This window comes from Octopus bimaculoides, chromosome 14, assembly GCF_046866305.1.
Source record: "Octopus bimaculoides isolate indiv1 chromosome 14, ASM4686630v1, whole genome shotgun sequence".
Taxonomy (NCBI): domain Eukaryota; kingdom Metazoa; phylum Mollusca; class Cephalopoda; order Octopoda; family Octopodidae; genus Octopus; species Octopus bimaculoides.
The window spans coordinates 19,403,885-19,425,189 of record NC_142941.1 but is presented as its reverse complement, the minus strand read 5'-3'; the positions used below and the strand labels follow the sequence as shown (position 1 = coordinate 19,425,189).

The following is a 21,305-nucleotide window of genomic DNA, read 5'->3' as shown; positions in this document are numbered from 1 at the left end:
GACTGCCTTAACAATAGAATTGAGCAAAATCTCTAATTTCAGTATGTGTTTCTGTGAAGAGATATATTCATACGTTTCTAAATGTATGAAAATTTACCCGTTAATGTCACATGACCCAATTTTTGGAATAACAGCACCCATTCAAAGATGAAAGAGATAAAAAGTATAAAACTAGACTCATTTAAAAATAAGTATACTTGAAACAGTTGAAATGAAAAGGAAAGAAAAGAGAGTAAAAAACTTTGTTTGGAGGATTTCACATTCTTTTTTAATTATTCAATGAATTTTTTTTATAACAATGAAAATTATTAGTTGGTGTACAAACAATCAAGTTACTGTGTGTCAGTGACTAAAGACATTGTCACAAAGTATAGTCAATATATAGAAAATATTAATATTAACAATTCATCTTTCATCCTTTTGGGGGGTCAATAAAATAAGTACCAGTTGATCATTGAGTTGATGTAATTGACTAACCCCACCCTCCAAAATTGCTGGCCTTGTGCCAAAGTTTGAAACCAATACTCTTTTACTCTTTTACTTGTTTCAGTCATTTGACTGTGGCCATGCTGGAGCACCGCCTTTAGTCGAGTAAATCGACCCCAGGACTTATTCTTTGGATGCCTAGTACTTATTCTATCGGTTTCTTTTGCCAATCCGCTAAGTTACACCACCATCGGTTGTCAAGCGATGTTGTGGGGACAAACACAGACACATATACACAGACATACATATATATATACATATATATGACAGGCTTCTTTCAGTTTCCGTCTACCAAATCCACTCACAAGGCTTTGGTCGGCCCGAGGCTATAGTAGAAGACACTTGCTCAAGGTGCCACACAGTGGGAATGAACCTGGAACCATGTGGTTGGTAAGCAAGCTACTTACCACACAGCCACTCCTACGCCAATATTAACAATTCATATAATATTTAGAGGTGTTAATGTAAATACTAATATATCTACTAGTCCACTTCTTTCCCCTCTTTATTTCATTCATGGAAACCACTACTGGACAATATGGATCCCATCATTTTCCTTTTGTCATTGAACACTGTGGGCTTAGCTGTGTGGTTACTTCATTTCAGCTGAATCTTATAGACTCTATTTTTATGTACTTTGGTCTGCTTTTACATGTAACTCTCAATGTTCCAGTAGTTAGGAGGCCTTCATGCTTTAAGCGTTTAACTTTGTCCTAAATAGTTCAAGGTCCTTGGCTGATGCAGTTCCTATCTCACCATGAGTAACTTTTGTACCTATGGTGGTTTCTAAGTCCCTGTAACCACCCTTTGCTAGCTTCAAAAATTTTAGGCATATTTGTCTAGTTAGTATGAAAGCAGAACTGAGAGCTATTACAAGATTGATGGGTTGGATGTGGTGCTGATAAAAGAGCAATGACCCTTGAAATATGTATATACATCCATTACCTATTCTTCTCTCTCCTATCACATTATTTACATACTCTTTTTACTCTTTTACTTGTTTCAGTCATTTGACTGTGGCCATGCTGGAGCACCACCTTTAGTCGAGCAAATCGACCCCAGGACTTATTCTTTGGAAGCCTAGTACTTATTCTATCGGTGTCTTTTGCCGAACTGCTAAGTTACGGGGACGTAAACACACCAGCATCTGTTGTCAAGCGATGTTGGGGGGACAAATACAGACACACAAACATATACACACACATACACACACATATATATATATACATATATACGACGGGCTTCTTTCAGTTTCCGTCTACCAAATCCACTCACAAGGAGTTGGTAGACGGAAACTGAAAGAAGACCATCGCATGTGTGTGTGTGTGTGTGTGCGTGTGTGTGTGTGCATGTGTGTTTGTTTGTCACCTCACCATCAACCAATGTTGGTGTGTTTACACCCCCGTAACTTAGCGGTTTGGCAAAAGAGACCTATAGGATAAGTACTAGGCTTACAAAGAATAAGTCCTGGGATCGATATGATCGACTAAAAGTAGTGCTCCAGCATAACCACAGTCAAATGACTGAAACAAATAAAAGAATAAATATATATATATATATATATATATATATATATATATATAAGCAATGTTAATTCTCTAAATGAAGTATTAACAGTAACTGCACGATAAAGTGTAGTATATTGCCACTTAAGTGTGGCTGACCCCTAGGGGTGGATGTTACTGTTGCTTTTAGCCCCAGGAGGACATCTCCTCCAGCTGGCTTATCGACACACGACTGTGTCCTGTTTGCCAAGGGAGTTATCCCTCTCACCTCGGCCAGCAGCACGAACGTATCCGGATTTCAGGGTTATTTCCCTTCGTCGGCGTTCGACAGCTGATGACCTTGGTGAGAGAGAAAAACCTGGCAGACCTTATATCTTCTTTTCCAGTGACATTCTTCACTGATATTGAAAAGGTGAAAACAAGCAATGTTAATTCTCTAAATGAAGTATTAACAGTAACTGCACGATAAAGTGTAGTATATTGCCACTTAAGTGTGGCTGACCCCCTAGGGGTCAGCCACACTTAAGTGGCAATATACTACACTTTATCGTGCAGTTACTGTTAATACTTCATTTAGAGAATTAACATTGCTTGTTTTCACCTTTTCAATATCAGTGAAGAATGTCACTGGAAAAGAAGATATAAGGTCTGCCAGGTTTTTCTCTCTCACCAAGGTCATCAGCTGTCGAACGCCGACGAAGGGAAATAACCCTGAAATCCGGATACGTTCGTGCTGCTGGCCGAGGTGAGAGGGATAACTCCCTTGGCAAACAGGACACAGTCGTGTGTCGATAAGCCAGCTGGAGGAGATGTCCTCCTGGGGCTAAAAGTAACAGTAACATCCACCCCTAGGGGTCAGCCACACTTAAGTGGCAATATACTACACTTTATATATATATATATATATATATATATATATATATATATATATATATATATATATATAGGTACAGGACTGGTTGTGTGGTACCAACCACATGTTTCTGTGTTCAGTCCCACTGCATGGCACCCTGGGCAAGTGTCTTCTGCTATAGCCACAGGTCAACCAAAGACTTGTGAGTGGATTTGGTAGACAGAAACTGAAAGAAGCCTGTCATATATATGTGCGTGTGTGTGTGTGTGTGTGTGTATATATATATATATATGTATATATATATATGTGAGTAAAAATAAATACAAAAAAAGGGTTTTGTATGATCGTGTATAGAGGAATATATTATTTTATTTAAAAGAGTTCCAACTCTGTCTGTTTTTTATGTTTTATTTATATTCTTGTAAAATTAATGTGGGATATAGAATATGGAATATATAATATACTAGCAGAAATACCCGGCTTTGCCCGGGTTAAAGAGAATAATGAAATCTAAAAACGCTGTCTAGACTACGCAACCCTCAACTGTTAGTAGCTACGATACCATATTTCTACATTAATAACTCTCCAATCCATGCCAGCATGGAACATAGACATTAAGTGGAATGCCAGTCTCTCATCTAGGAGGGCCTTGAAATCAATGTTACCAACAGGGGACTATGTGTGTCGTAGTGATAATAAAAAGACCCAAAGGAGGTCTGCAACGAAATAATTTTACTCAACACTTTGCAAGTGAATCAGTGGAGGCAAAGATGCGTCTCATTTACTTGACAATTTATGCACCACATTGCAGAAATCACAATGTAAGTATATCTGAAAGGGTAGTCTTACACTGTTGTACCGTTGAATTACAAATAATGCTCATCTGTTATGTTCAGGTTAAAATTTCATCAACATCAAAAATATATGAATTTTCATGGGAGTTATGGCCGTTATACATAGAATATAATTTCCAAATTTCATAAAGATCCGTTCAGTACTTTTGAGGTAGTTTTGGATAAGAAAACAAATGACTAATGTGTGTGTTTGTGTGCATGTGTTTGTGTGTGATGGGTGTATATATGTATAGATATCTGTATGCATGTATATATATGTACATATTACATGTACATCTATATATATATATACATCTACACATGTGTATACATATACATGTATGCATATAGATCTATATCTATATATATATATATATATGCATATACGTGTACATATACATGTATATGTATACATATACATCTCTTTCTCTCTCTTTCTCTCTTTCTCTCTTTCTCTCTCTCTGAAAGTATCTGTCATTACAGTATCGAAATGTGATTGTTTCAGTTAGTGGAATAACGTGTACATATACATCTATATGTATACATATACATCTCTCTTTCTCTCTTTCTCTCTCTCTCTGAAAGTATCTGTCATTACAGTATCGAAATGTGATTGTTTCAGTTAGTAGAATAGTTTCATTTTTAAAGTGAAAGTATTTGACATGAGTGTTTTTGTTTCACTTTTGACACGTAATACTTAAATAGTGGAGGAGATATTATGTTGCCGTGGGCTCGAACTCTGCAAGAAGTTAAAATTTTGACTAAAACACAACTGGAACCCTAAGTAAGGCATCTGTAAAATTTGAATGAAATTGGTTGCATAGTTCTCGAGTTTTAGGGATTCACACAGACAGACAGACAGACAGACAGACACACATTCTCATTCTTATATATATAGATAATATAAAAATAAATGGTACAATGAAATGAAGTATTAAATGTCTTATTGAATATATGAAATATTGAGTGTTTAATATAAAGAATTAAATATATAAAGGCAAATATGTATTTTCATACCTTGTGGTATTCATCAAGGCCTTCGTCTGACAGACTATATATATATATATATGGAAAGGAATATCCTTTCCATATCGGTTAGCCCTGATGACTGTAAAGTTATATAATCAGATTGTTACCTAACACTCCATTGTATTCTTTATGCAAAACCAATTGGTAAGATCAGCCATGATGGATATTTAATTCTATACATTTCAGATAATATACCCACCCTACTGACAGATATACAAGTGTATCTTTTCGCTGACTTATGATCTCTTAGATAACTCATGTGTACATATATATATATATATATATATATATATATATATATATATATATATATGCACAGGTTTGGCCAAAAGCCACCTGACAGTAAATCAAAATTCCATAAATACTATCTATAATTCTGTATTGACTCAAATGGAAAATGTGTTGCTCAAGGACTTCAATTTAAACAATTTTTATGATGTTTCATATTTAGATGCTTTTATTAAATTCATTCAGTTGTTAAACTGTTTTCCTGTTTTTATGTTACAGTTTGAGAATATCCGAGCCAATGTGTGACACAATGTGCCCAGTGTGCCTTTTTGTTATTGGTTTCCTAATAGTGGGCTACCTCCTTTTGTGTGTCTACTTGAAGTCTACTCGAAGATATTGCAGATCGGAAGTTGATCTCACTGGTAAGACTGTAATTGTTACAGGAGGAAATACTGGTAAGTTGAACAGTCCAGCCCTTTTACTACTACTACTACTATGACAATAACAATGAAGACAACTTCTACTACTACTGCTACTGCTACTTCTACTGTTTAAAATTTTAAACACCAAATACACGTAGATGAGGGCCTTACAATTGCCCATGGTTGCATGTGTTGTTCACACATATGATGCGTAATATGAACGTAAATAAATTAATTAAAAAGTCTCTATCTGATCTGATATAAACGAAATTGTTACAAACACACATATGAATGCACATACTTACATATAAGCACGAACACATAAGTGCGTGCACACATATGAGCATGCACACATACGAGCTTACACACACTCACATGCTCATGCCAAACAGTTTCGAAACAACGCCAAAACAACGCCAGATCATACATTCAAAATAAATGGAAGTGGAGAGACAAGTTACTGAAGAGATTGCAAGAGTGCAATGAAATAATTTAACAAAAAACTATATAAATTAATAAAGGACTGAACCAGTGCGTGTGTTTATTACCGGCATAATGCCTCTCCCAAGGTTTAATTGTATTTCTTTCAACACACGTATCCACATCAAGAATCTTGCACACGAAATACACATACGAAATATATATATATAGTTTTAGGGAAAAGAACCAAGGTTCATGAACTCATTGATGAAAATCCAATGTCACATATAGAAAAATTAATAAGTAAAAGTACAATAAATAAGTATAATATAATACAACGTAAATATCATAAGATATTATTATCTTTATCTTATGATATTTACGTTGTATTATATTATACTTATTTATTGTGCTTTTAATTATTAATTTTTCTATATGTGACAGTGGATTTTCATCAATGAGTTCATGAACCTTGGTTCTTTTCCCTAAAACTATATATTTATATATATTTTATACTGTGAAACTTAATTTAATTTAATTTTAATTTTTAATAAATTGATTTTAATTGAGTTTTTACCTGTAATTTTGGATATTATCCCTAATATTATTATTATTTTATTATATATATATATATATATGCATATACAGGGTGTTCAGGCAAAATTTGACAGTTTGCATAAAAGGAAAAGAAAACACACTATCCCTTTCAAAAAGAAAAATATTTAAATAAATAAAAAAAATACCAAAAAAATACCAGCTAAATTATTGCTGGGAGATGACAAAGTAGCCACTTCAGCTTCCGCCACAGTCTCAAAATGGCTCAGAAACCTGGCGCATGCATTCCTCACTGTGTCCCTGGGAAGATCTTCAAACACTTCCTTGATCTTAGCTACCAGCTTGGTTTTGGAGTTGCAAGCAGAACAGTTGACGTCTTTTTCAACCACACCCCACACATAGTAATCTATAGGATTACAATCGGGGGAATTAGGAGGCCAGAAATTGGAGCTGATGAAGTTGTAGAAATTCTCTGATAACCACTTTTGGCTCTTTCCAGAGGTATTGCAAGTAGCCAAGTCCTGCAGCCACACATAAGGCCTTCCAGCATCTTAACATGGCCACCTGAATTGAGCCTAATGCCCTGTTCAAAGATATGGGGTTGCTTGACATCACCCTTACTGGCGACATACCCAAAGACCATCACAGTTCGGGGTAACTTGGTTTTCATGATGTTAGTGTCATGTCTTACAGCCTTTACAGCCTTTGCAGAGCATTGAGCAGCAGACATGATATCAGCTTTTTGATACCGAGAGCAAATGGCGCATGACATGGGTAACTCTTTTCCAACATTCATATGGCTACTGGTCCTCCATGTGAGCTAACTTTTTCTCAACCACAACTTCAATCTTTATGCTTTTCAACACCATTGACTGCTCACCAATACATCAAGCTGTTTCTGAAAAAAAGAGGAAACATTAAAAAAAATCAAATTTAGCCACAAAACACCCTGTATAAAGAACCAAGGTGAGTATCATCTTACTGTCTTCAAGAAGACCCATGCTGCACAACAGAATTGATATCTTAAAATCACCTTAATAATGCTTGCATGTGCAGAACTCTGTCCTACCTCCATTCTCTCAGCTCATCAAACTTTTCCTCACATCACTTTCCTATCTATGGTATTACTTGACTGCTGTAATCACAGCAGAACAGGCACACACTACATCTCTTCTCTTCCTAATACCAACCTCTTTACAGAGTGTACTGGGTGCTTTTTATGTGACACGTATATAAACATATTATATCTAGAGCTACATTTTTCTCGTAAGTCAAAATAGTCTGATCTGAGAAAAATCTGGCTGATATTTCTTGTAGCTTAGATGACCACACAGAATTTTTTTATTTTTACTTAATACACCTCATATTTTCTTTTGAAAAACATTTCCATTTATTGAATTATTCTGTTTCTGCATGTTCTTTTTATTAGGGCTTGGTTACATCACTGCACGCGAATTAGCTTCTCGCAATGCCCGTGTTATTCTTGCTTGCCGGAATGCTGAAAAAGCTGAAACTGCAGTGGAAAAAATCATTTCAGAAACTGGAAAGAAAAACATTGTCTCCAAGAAGTTAGATGTAAGCTCTTTAAAATCTGTGAGAGAGTTTGCTGAACAGTTCCTGAAAGAAGAAAGTCGACTAGACATTTTGATAAATAATGCTGGTATCATTAGTAAGTTTTACCCATTTCTTTTATTACATTTTGCTAAATCTTCCCTGAAAAAAAAGTAACATATTTTCCAGAATCTACTATGCACTCTAGCATAAGATGCCCCTCTGTTTTACAGGAATATTCTATGGAAAACATTTTTTTAGCATGTTTCATCATGCACATATTGAAAAAAATTGTTAAAAATATATATATAGGCGTAGGAGTGGCTGTGTGGTAAGTAGCTTGCTTACCAACCACATGGTTCCGGGTTCAGTCCCACTGCGTGGCACCTTGGGCAAGTGTCTTCTACTATAGCCTCGGGCTGACCAAAGCCTTGTGAGTGGATTTGGTAGACAGAAACTGAAAGAAGCCCATTGTATATATATACACACACACACACACATATATATATATATATATATATATATATATATATATATATATATATATATATATATATATATGTTTGGGTGTCTGTGTTTGTCCCCCCGCCATTGCTTGACAACTGATGCTGGTGTGTTTACGTCCCCGTAACTTAGCGGTTCGGCAAAAAGAGACCGATAGAATAAGTACTACGCTTACAAAGAATAAGTCCTGGGGTCGATTTGATTCGACTAAAGGCGGTGCCCCAGCATGGCCGCAGTCAAATGACTGAAACAAGTACAAGAGTAAAAGAGAGAGTAAAGAGTATATTAGCAACAGAGGCAATGTTAACGCATTAGTGCATAGCGTCCAGAAAAATGGATGCAGAAAAAATTACTATTGCTTGTCAAGTAAACTACCTATTGAGCTTATTTTTGGTATAGTCTGCCACTAAACTAGTGCTCTATGAGTGAGCAAGCACTGTGCACAAACAAACCAACTATACACATGTATGAAACAAGTAATAGTAATTTTTCCTGCAACCATTTTTCTGGACACTATGCATTAATGAGTTAATATTGAGAGCTGGCAGAATTTTTGCATGCTGGGCAAAATGCTTAGTGGCATTTCTTCCATCCTTACACTCCTTTAGACTACCATTTGTTTCGTAGTTTACAGAATCATTTGGGGGACATAACTTTCGCAAGCTAGGAGGAGGTCGAAACTGACATTTCAGAGTTCTTCACTTTGAAACCAACAGTTTTACATTGATAGGATTAAAAAGCTTGTAAATAGATGGAAAGTACAGAGTACAGGGAAAGTACATTGATGACTAAATTTCAATTAAATATAACATTTGATCATTTGTTTTCTTCATTCAAAATTCGGATAGAACTTATGGGATGACCTGAAATGTATTCTCATGCATGTAGTTAATATCTATATATGCTCATATATATTTAAATGATAAACTTCTGGCAAGTTTTACAGGTTTTTACAGTTCCAGCGATGGATTGGGTCTGTAGTCTTTGAATTAGCTTTCTCCTTTCTGGTTTTGAGAAGTCTAATTTCTCAAGATTAGTATTTAGGCAGTGTGTTACATATTCCAGGGCACCAATAATTGCAGGTATAAACTTGAACTTGTAAGCTGGATAGAGTAACTGCAGATTTCTCATTAGTTCAGCTTTGGCATTCTCTTTTACTCTGATCTTCATCTTTATGTTAACATCCACTAGGCAGCTAATTTCCACAACTATGCACAATTTGTCTTCTCTATCCCAAATCTTTATATATCAGGTCTGTTGTGCTTACATTTTATTGAGGTCTTCACTGGGACATTCCATCAGTATCCCTTTTTATTATGAGTGGCTATGGCTTCTACCATACTGTGGGTTCTTATTTCTTTTTCCTCTGGGTTATCCTTCTGAGGGATTTCATTATAGTGTCCTAGCTACATCACGTCTCATTGGTAGATAATACTATGATGACATTTTCAGACAACTGTTTATGATGTGGGTGATATCTTCAGTGTTTACTCCACAAAGTCTACATCAGTTGATACATTTTACTGCTTTTCCTGTATTTCTATCCCTTTTGAGCATCAGGTACTTGGTTGATATTTCCTGTTCCTGGCTTGCAAACGCAAACCTTTCAAAGTGGGAGGTAGTAATCCGGCAATTGGTCCATGATAAACTACTTTGATAATCAATGTTACTATCATCTCAGAGCTTTCTACCAACATATCCATGCATAGTTTTCTGCTCATATGGTCTCATCCTCTCATCTGATGATATGTTGCAGTAGAGTTGTGTGACTTCTTTGGGCATGTATTCTAGGTTATCAGACAAAGGATTTTGCTCAAGGAGCTGCTTTCCAAGTCTCATGATGTTATCAGCCTCAAAAATGCAAACTTGGTCAAGGGATGCACATTGACACTTGGTGGTTAAACAATGTTGCTGAAGTGATATGATACGACATTCAAAGGCATTTTGGATTGATGTTAAGCCTCTGCTTCCTTGTTTTCATTTTAGGTAGAGGCAGTCTACGTCACTGTTTATGTGGAAATCATGTATGCTTGTTAGTATTTTTCGAGTTTTCATCTCAATGGCTCGTATCTCATCAAGCGTCCAATCAAGCAGCCGAAATGTTGGTATGAATACTGGCACTGCAAACACATTGTGGGCCACTGTTTTATTGAATGCAGAGAGTTCTGAGGTCCAAATTTTCTTTATTCAAATATTCTATTCTTTAGTGACACATGTTTTGTTACAGGTGACACTGTAAGATATATTTTCAGCCACCCCTAGATACCTGTAACATTTCTCATCAGATATAGGGGAAACAGTCAAAATCATTGATGGAGATGCTGCTAGTCTGGTTTATAGTTTTCCCCCTTTCACAACCATATAACAACATTTATCCTGACCAAACTCCAATCCTACATCCTTTGAGAATGTTGTAACAAGGTCAGGGCTCTTTTTCATCTCATGCATATTCTTTGCATAAAGTTTCAAGTCATCCACAAAGAAACTGTGTAATTTTGATATTTCTATTTCCTTGTGAATCAGTGAGATATCCTTCAGATTTCCTTAATATGAATGACAAGGGGTTTACAGAAAGTATAAACATCAAAGAGAGGCTGTCCCCTTGGAATATGCCTCTGCAATACTGTATTCTATCAGTGATAATACAGTCACTCCTCATGTTTAATTTATAGACGGTGGTCCACGATGAAGTCAGGTCAGCTATGGTTTTGACTATGCTCACTGGAACTTTAGCAAGTTGAAGGGCTGTTAGCATCCATGAGTGGGGAAAGAGTCAAAGGCTTTCTTGAAGTCGAGCCACATTGAAACTAGGTTCCTCTTATGCTCTCGCATCTCTGACATCACAGTTTTGTTGATTAGCAATTGCTCAGCACATCTCCGGACTCCCTTCTTCCTAGCTGCTTGCTCTGTCGTGATGATGTTATTGGTTTCACAATGGTCCTGGAGGAAGAGGTCTAAGCATGCTGTATATATCTTATACATTAAGCTCTGGTATGCAATTGGCCAGTAGTTTTTTCCATGTGGGTGGTTCTGCATTTGGGGATCAATTTTGTTTCTGCAAGAGCTAACCAATGTGGTATGCTACTGTTCCCAATAAGAGCTTGCTGGTACAGATTGATAAGATATGGTCAGTAGAAGGTTAGCTTCTTGTACCAATGTCTAACAATTAAGTCTCTTCCGGGTACCTTTTCATCTTGGAGCTTCTGGATCACAGTTGCAAGAATTTCACCATCAATGTTGTATGTCTTGGGTATAACACAGGAGCAATAACTTCTTCTGATTTCTTCCAGCCACAGAGCATCTTGGTTAAACTCTTTCTTTTCACTCCAGATTTTCCTCTGGAAGGAGTCTGTATCTTCTCATGAAGGAGCTTCTGTGATGTTCACTGCTCCTCCTCTGTGTGTGTGTGTGTGTGTGTGTGTGTGTGTGTGTGTTTATCCCCCATCACTGCTTGACAACTGGTATCAGTTTGTTTACATAGTGGTTCAGCAAAAGAGACCAATAGTATAAGTACCAGGCTTGAAATATAAGTACTGGAGTTAGATCATTTAACTAAACTCTTCAAGGTGGTACCCCAGCACAGCCACAGTTCAAGTTAAAGATAAAAGATATTAAAATAGGTAAAAATAATTGAGAAGATAAGGGAAATAACTGAAGCTTCATCCTTCTCTAGGAATGACTCTCAAAATGTTTCCATCTCTAAACTCTTTGTATTACATCTAAATCAAAAGTTCCCACTTCATCCCATAACATTAACCAAAAGAGCAGGTTTCAAAACACTTTATAAGATAAAATTCATAAGAGATTTTAAAAGGATAACAATTAACCAAATCCCCTTAAGAATACTTTTAAGAATAACTTTTAAGCAATCCTGATTCTCCAGAGTGATAACATCTACTTTAAGAAACAATAGACTATGTTAGAGACAACACCAAACTTCCCTTTGCTAACTCTTTCATAGACTGTTTTTAAAGTCCATGTCTTATTCTGTTCTGTAGCAAATGATTCCAAGTTGACAGAAGACGGACTTCAAGTAACATATGCCACAAATCATTTTGGTCCATTCTTACTTACAAACCTTCTCCTAGGTAAGTAAATTTTTTTACATATTTTATTACCTCTTAATCATTAACATTTTCAGCTGGCAAAGAGGTGTTTAAATTAAATTAGAGGAACAATGCCAGACAGAGGAGCAGTACTATGAACTTTAAAGGCACTGGAACTACACTAGTTCTGGTCTCCTTGGCTAGTGAAAGTTGTTCCATGTTTAATTTATCCTTTTTCATATTCCACACCAATTTTCAATGTGTGTGTGTGTGCGTGTGTGTGTGTGTGTGTGTGTGTGTGTGTGTGTGTGAGTGAGTGAGTGAGTGAGTGAGTGAGTGAGTGAGTGAGAGAGAAAGAGAGAGAGAGAGAGAGAGGTGGGTGCGCTTCAGCTCTGTTTCTGTTGAAAAAATGTGAGACATGAAATTCCTCTCATTAGATGTTGGTCGTAATTTTAATTTAAAATTTCAAATTTCAGAACATTTAAAGGCTTCAACTCCTTCTCGAGTTGTCACTCTTAGTTCTTATGGTCATCATTTTGGAAAAATCCATTTTGAAAATTTCAAGATACCTATGTTATTTGAAGGCTCAGAGACCTATGGCTCAACAAAATTAGCTAATGTACTATTTACTTTCGAATTAGCAAAAAGAGTGAAAGAAGAAGGTAAGTACTTGAAGTTAACTGATTACTTTTATTGTTATTTTTTTCTTTTTACATTTCATTTCATTACATTTAAATTTTTCTGTGATCCAGAAACTCCAAGATGAAACGGTACCCGGAAGAGACTTAATTGTTGGACATTGGTACAAGAAGCTAACCCTCGACTGACCATATCTTATCAATCTGTACCAGTAAGCTCTCAATGGGAATAGTAGCATACCACATTGGTTAGCTCTGGCAGAAACAATATTGATCCCCAAATTTCTTCTGGACTTGAAGATTAAATTTTTGGTGCAATTTTATATGATGCATGCATTTTTAAGAAGAGCTTATGTATAAGAATTGCTACAATCTTGTCCATTGTTATATTGACTTTTTTCCATAAGTTCCTATGAAAGGCAAAAACTTCCTAACCATATCTGTGAATATATCAAATAGTTACATACTCCTCAGTGGAGGCGCAATGGCCCAGTAGTTAGGGCAGCGGACTCGCGGTCGTAGGATCACAGTTTCGATTCCTAGACCGGGCGTTGTGAGTGTTTATTAAACAAAAACACCTAAAAGCTCCACGAGGCTCCGGCAGGGGATGGTAGTGAACCCTGCTGTACTCTTTCACCACAACTTTCTCTCACTCTTACTTCCTGTTTCTGTTGTACCTGTATTTCAAAAGGGCCAGCCTTGTCACACTCTGTGTCACGCTGAATCTCCCTGAAAACTACGTTAAGGGTACACGTGTCTGTGGAGTGCTCAGCCACTTGCACGCTAATTTCACGAGCAGGCTGTTCCGTTGATCGGATCAACTGGAACCCTCGACGTTGTAAGCGACGGAGTGCCAGCAACATACTCCTCAAGGGGAATTCAACTGACAGTCAGAATTCCCATCTAAATTTCTGATATGCTTCTAGCAACAAGCTCATGATCCTACACTTAAGACAATACTATCAGATAAGGGTGCTTTGAAAATTGTACATAATCCATAGTCTTACTATAGAATGCTAATTTGGACACTCCATTAACTATACTGTCTATCTAGTAGAAGCCAGTATGTATGTGATAACTCCGAAGACTAATAAGCTATGATTGACCGAAGATAGCAGTTCATTCAACTAAATCCCTTTCACCTTTTTCAGGAGTAACAGCATATTCTGTTCATCCAGGGCTTTGCAAATCAAATCTTTTTGATAGCTTTCATCCAATTCTACAATGGATCCTTCTGAATCTGAATCCTTTCACAAAGGTTTGTTAAATATACATTTCTAAATTCGATTTAATCCATTTTCAAAATATTCTTTTACTATTTTACTTGTTGCAGTCTTTTGACTGTGGGCATGCTAAAGTACTGCCTTAAAGGGTTATTAATCAAAGAAATTGAACCCAGAACTTATTCTATCAGCCTCTTTTGCCAAACTGCTATGCTATGGGGACATAAACACACCAACATTGGTTGTCAAGCGATGGTGAGGGGACAAACTGAGATACAAACACATAAATATACATGTGTGTGTGTGTATGTGTGTGTGTGTGTGCATGTGTGCGTGTATGTACATATATATATATATAGTTTTAGGGAAAAAAAAACCAAGTTTCAAGAACTCATCGATGAAAATCCACTATCACATGTAGAAAAATTAATAATTAAAAGCACAATAAATGAGTATAATATAAAACAAAGTAAATATCATAAGATAAAGATAGTAAAATGACTACACGTGTTTCATAACTAATTTTCAAATAGAAAGGAAATTTAAATCGATTAAAATCAATTAAAATTATTGAAAATAAATTCTATTCAAAAATACAGCTAATCTTCAGGTCGTAAATAGATCAATAATTATAATAAATAAATAAATATATCAACCAACAATAAGTACCAAATGAATTTATATAAAATACTTATTTCATAAAGATAGAAAAATTATTAAAAATATCAAAATATCAAAATAATAAACATTCCATAATCATCCATACATCCATTATAATATATGCTAACATGTATATTATATACAAAAACCAGCTTACATAAATTATTATCGTTTTAAATACAATTTAAACGAAGTTTAAGGTTAAAATAATAAAGATAAAATTAGTACATATTTAACTGGTATAATAGTTAAAGCTAGACTATTTAAAACAAAAGCGTTTATTAAATTATCATTAAAAATCAATTGAATAATAGAAAAGTACAAGAATACTTATTTCTACAAACGTAGAAATAAAAATAAAAATATGAATGAAAAAATTATGAATGAAAAAATTAAGAATGAAAAAATTATTAAGAATAAAAGATTAAACTTTATATATACTAAGTTTTAATAAAAAAAAACCTTTAATGATATTATAAACAATAAAGACTAATTATTAATCAAATATTATTAATCAAAAATAATCGAAAATATATCAACACTATTCAAATCGAAGTCTTATATAATGGAGAAATGATACTCTAACTTCTAAATAATTTAGTGTTAAATAAGTTATCTATTAAAAATAATCTTTAAAAAAACCAAATGAATAATATAAAAAACAAGAATACATATTTTCAAATAGTAGAAAATCGTTTAGCAAAGTAAAAACAGTACTTATCCATACATTTCCGTAATTCAAACTAAAGCTAAGACGTTAACTAATACCTATAGCGTTTTAAGCAAGAGGTCGCGCGAAAATACTACGTTAAAATAGAGAATATAATACGTAAACATGAATGAAAGAATACTACATAAAAAAAAAATGAATGAAAGATTTAAAGTTTATATAACTAATAACATAAAAAAGCCACAGCTATTTTATAAAACATATTAATGAATTTTAAATTCTAATATATAATAAATTAATAAATTAATAATAAGACCAAGATATATACAGATACACATATATAAATACATATAAAAATAAATATTTAAACATATATACATAGACACAAATATACAAACATATCAACACATCTATACTAAAACACACACACTCACATACATACATATACTCATACACATACATATATATACACATACACATAAGTACATACATAAACATAAATATACGTATATATACACGCATACACTCATATATATATATATATATATATATATATATATATATATATATATATATATACACACATTCTTAAATACTCCAGTATAAATATATAAAGAAAGAATATTATAAATAAATACACATACACGCACACCCTCACACACAAACACACATATATACATATATATATATATATATATATATATATATATATATATATATATATACATATACACACATATATATACATATACATATACATACACAGATACATATACACATATATACATATATATATACACACACATACATACTCGTATACATACCTATATATATATATATATAAGAATAAATAAATATACACTAATACTCCCTTCATCTTCCATTAAAAAAACATATCAACACACAAAATACACACATATTTACACAGAAAAACACTTATATACATATACATATATATATATATATATATATATATATATATATATATATATATATATATATATATATATATATACAAAAATATATATACATACACATATATATATACTTACTAATTTATAGAGACAAATCACACACACTCACATATATACTTATACCCATATATCTACCTATATATACACATATACATAAGTACATACATAAATATACATATACATACATATACACAAAAACACTCATATATATATATATATATAAATATATATACACACATAAAAATTCACACAAATAAATATATAAAGAAGGAATATTATAAAACAAAACCACACTCACACACTCACTCATACACAAAATATATATAAATATACATCTATACACACAAATACATATATTTATACATACATGTAAATACAAATATACACTCAACATACACAAACATATATAAACACAAACACATATAGACTAAAACACGCACACTCTTATATATGCATATACTCATACATATACACATACCCATATGTATATAAAAAGATAAAAACCACATATACACAACCAATCATATATATATATATATATATATATATATATATATATATATATATATATATATATATATATATATACACACACACACGGACTTAAATACTCCCACACATAAAAAAACAACATTAGCTAAAGTTTTTATATAAATAAAGTAGTTTATATCTACATTTTATTTTTCGCTTATCAAAAGAATTAAGTAAATTATTATCCTTATGAAATAATATCTCTTTAAATTCATTATTACATAAATTACAAAAGTTATTACCTATATGATAGGATTTTGCTTTACAAACTATCTCTGATTTTAAAATATAGTTAATATTTTTAGATTTAAGTTCCCAAATATATTTACTGAGGCCAGTAGAATTAATCAATTTTCTATTCTTAAATGAGTGCATATGTTGAGCCACTCTTAATTTAATTTTATTAGAAGTCGATCCTATATAAATCTTATTTAAATTATAACCATTATGCTTATTCGCATTCAATAACTTCACTATACATTTATACACTACATCTTTCAAATTACATTTATTATTAAAATTACATTTAGTTTTATCTAAACATGTACAATTAATTATATCATGGTCAACATTATTATTATTAATATTATTATTAGAATAATTATTAAATTTAAATTTATAGTACTTATTTAACTTAAATCTATTAAAAGAAGAGATAATATTAGCAACATTATTAGTAGTAGAATAATCTATACCAAAATTATTTGTAGAAAATATATAATGATATTTTTTATTATCTCTAAGGAATAAATCAGTAACTTTTAAAATTTCATTAATAATGTTAGTTTTAACTTGAACGCCATATGGAATAATTAGCCAGAGTTTGTTCTTATTATAGATATTATTAAATTTATTATTGATATTATTAAATTTATTATTATCATTAAAAAAATTAAAATTATATTTAAAATTGTTTCCATTAAAATTAAGTTTATCATCATCATCATCATCATCGTTTAACGTCCGCTTTCCATGCTAGCATGGGTTGGACGATTTGACTGAGGACTGGTGAAACCGGATGGCAACACCAGGCTCCAGTCTGATTTGGCAGAGTTTCTACAGCTGGATGCCCTTCCTAACGCCAACCACTCAGAGAGTGTAGTGGGTGCTTTTACGTGTCACCCGCACGAAAACGGCCACGCTCGAAATGGTGTCTTTTATGTGCCACCCGCACAAGCCAGTCCAGGGGCACTGGCAACGATCTCGCTCGAAAATCCTACAGGAGCCAGTCAGGCGGTACTGGCAACGGCCACGCTCAAAATGGTGCATCTCATGTGCCACCCGCACAAGAACCAGTCCAGGGGCACTGGCAACGATCTTACTTGGCTTGCCGGGTCTTCTCACGCACAGCCCATTTCCAAAGGTCTCGGTCCGTAGTCATCGCCTCGGTGAGGCCCAATGTACGAAGGTCTTGCCTCACCACCTCAGCCCAGGTCTTCCTGGGCCTACCTCTTCCACGGGTTCCCTCAACTGTTAGGGTGTGGCACTTTTTCACGCAGCTATCCTCCTCCATTCTCACCACATGTCCATACCAGCGCAATCGTCTCTCTTGCACGCCACAACTGATGCTTCTAATGTTCAGCTTTTCTCTCAAGATACTTACACTCTGACGGGTATTCACATTGACATTACACATCCAACGGAGCATACTGGCTTCATTCCTTGCGAGCTTACGTATGTCCTCAGCAGTTACAGCCCATGTTTCACTGCCATGTAGCATGGTTGTTCGTACGCATGCGTCATACAGTCTGCCTTTTACTCTGAGTGAGAGTCCCTTTGTCGCCAGCAGGGGTAAGAGCTCTCTAAACTTTGCCCAGGCTATTCTTATTCTAGCAGCTACACTTTCAGCGCACCCACCCCCACTACTAACTTGGTCGCCCAGATAGCGGAAGCTATCGACTACCTCTAGTTTTTCACCCTGGAATGAGATAGAAGTTGTTTCCTGTTTGTTTGCAGTCTTTATTGCACCTGAACATCTGCCACAAACAAAAACTAACTTGCTAGTTAACCTGCCTTTGATGTTGCTGCACCTCTTATGTGTCCATAGCTTGCACCGGGTACATCTTATAGAGTTACTACCTACTCCTTTTCTACATACTGAGCAGGGCCATCTACCTGAAGGGGTTTGTGTTTTATCTACCTTCCTACTTATTAGGATTTTGGTTTTAGCTAGGTTGACTCTAAGGCCCTTCAATTCTAGACCTTGCTTCCACACCTGAAACTTCTCCTCTAGTTCTGATAGTGACTCCGCAATTAGGGCAAGGTCATCAGCATAGAGGAGCTCCCAGGGGCAACCTGTCTTGAACTCCTCTGTGATTGCCTGGAGGACTATGGTAAATAATAGGGGGCTGAGGACGGAACCTTGGTGGACCCCTACCTCTACCCGGAATTCATTGCTGTACTCATTTCCAACCCTCACCTTACTGGCAGCATCTCTGTACATGGCTCGCACAGCTCTCACTAACCATTCTTCTATCCCAAGTTTCCTCATTGACCACCAGATAAGGGATCGGGGGACCCTGTCAAAGGCTTTCTCCATGTCAACGAAAGCCAGGTACAGAGGTTTATCCTTAGCTAGGTATTTCTCTTGCAACTGTCTCACTAGAAATAAGGCATCAGTAGTGCTTTTACCTGGCACGAACCCAAACTGCATCTCATCTAAATTGATTCGCTCCCTAATTAGTTGGGCTATGACCCTCTCTGTAACTTTCATAACCTGATCTAACAGCTTGATGCCTCTGTAATTATTTGTATCTAAAGCGTCCCCTTTACCTTTGTAGCAGTTGACTATGATGCTGCTACACCAGTCATAGGGTATGACTCCTTCGTGTATCACCTGGTTCGTAATACGGGTGACTAGGCTATAGCCAACACTGCCAGATATTTTGAGCATCTCTGCAGTGATTCCTGATGGGCCGGGGGCTTTCCCGGTCTTCATACTCTTAATTGCTTTATCTACCCTGGTACTATCAACTCGGATAGCTGGTCCCTCTATTGGGTCGACATAAGGCAGGCTCTCTTTCTCCCATTCATTCTCTTTATTAAGCAATCTATCGTAGTGGCATCTCCAGACCTCTTTCTTTGCATCCTCATTTAATGCAAGCGTACCATCATCCATGCGAACACATTTCTCTCCTACAACATCACTATTCTCTCTCCTACACTGTCTTGCAACACGAAATACCTCGAGTCTTTGGTCCTCACGGCGCAGAACATTGGCAAATCTTTCCTTATCTGCTTCCCCTCTGGCTAAATAAACCTGTCGCCTAGCCTCCCTTCTGGCACATTGGTACAATTCCCTGCTACCACCGTTCTTCCAGTCCTTCCAAGCTTGTTTCTTTTGTCTAATAGCCCTGTCTACCTCCTTGTTCCACCACCACGTTACTCTGGGTCGGGAGGGGACCTTACACCACCCACAAATCTGGTCGGTGGCTTTCAACAGGTTGTCCCGCAGAAATCTCCAATTGTCTTCCACGTTGTATGATGCTATATCCCCTTCTATTTCGTTAAATGCTTCAAGTAACTTGTCTCTAAGTCTCTGTCCGTTTGCAGGGTCTTTAAGCTTCCACACTCTTCTTCTCCAAGCCTGTCTAATTCTGGGCACCCATTTTGCCTTAATCCCAAAGTCGCTAACTACTAATCTATGTTGTGGGGTACATTCTTCGCCAGGGTAGGTTTTGGCATTTATAAGCCGCCCTCTTTCCCTATTTCTGGCGAGGATGTAGTCGATTTGGCTAGAGTGTCTGCCGGAGCGGTAGGTGACTAGGTGACTGGCAGGTTTCCTGAAGTTGGTATTGCAGACCATAAGATTGGTTGCATCACAGAACTCCAGCAGTCTGGTTCCCTCCTCGTTGCGGGAACCGAAGCCATAGCCTCCATGTATGCCATGGAAGCCCCCAGCACGACGTCCGACATGACCGTTGAAGTCTCCAGCCACAAAGAGAAGGTCCCTGTCACTCGTCGACGAGGTAGTTTGCAAGAGGGTGTCATAGAATTGGTCTTTCAGACCATCTGGTAGCCCAGGTTGAGGTGCATAGGCTGAGATGACAGTAGCTAATCTATGATGAAGCACTAGTCTGATCTTAAGTACTCTGTCACTTACTCTAACGACCTCGATTACCTTATCCACCCATTTCTCCGCTAGAAGTATTCCTACGCCCCCGACCCCGTCAGTGTT

General features: G+C 35.5%; 1 protein-coding gene across 2 annotated transcripts in view; it reads left to right on the top strand.

Moving 5' to 3' along the window:
* The window catches only part of LOC106879995 (retinol dehydrogenase 11), a 55,746-nt gene that overhangs the window by 30,938 nt on the left and 3,503 nt on the right, over positions 1 to 21,305 (top strand). For both annotated transcript variants that reach the window (XM_014929778.3, XM_089362478.1), the window contains exons 2-6: positions 5,214 to 5,389; positions 7,761 to 8,000; positions 12,385 to 12,474; positions 12,909 to 13,094; positions 14,222 to 14,328. In XM_014929778.3, the coding sequence (XP_014785264.2) occupies positions 5,233 to 5,389; positions 7,761 to 8,000; positions 12,385 to 12,474; positions 12,909 to 13,094; positions 14,222 to 14,328 (780 nt within the window). In that variant the 5' untranslated portion in view covers positions 5,214 to 5,232. The remainder of the gene's footprint in view (positions 1 to 5,213; positions 5,390 to 7,760; positions 8,001 to 12,384; positions 12,475 to 12,908; positions 13,095 to 14,221; positions 14,329 to 21,305) is intronic.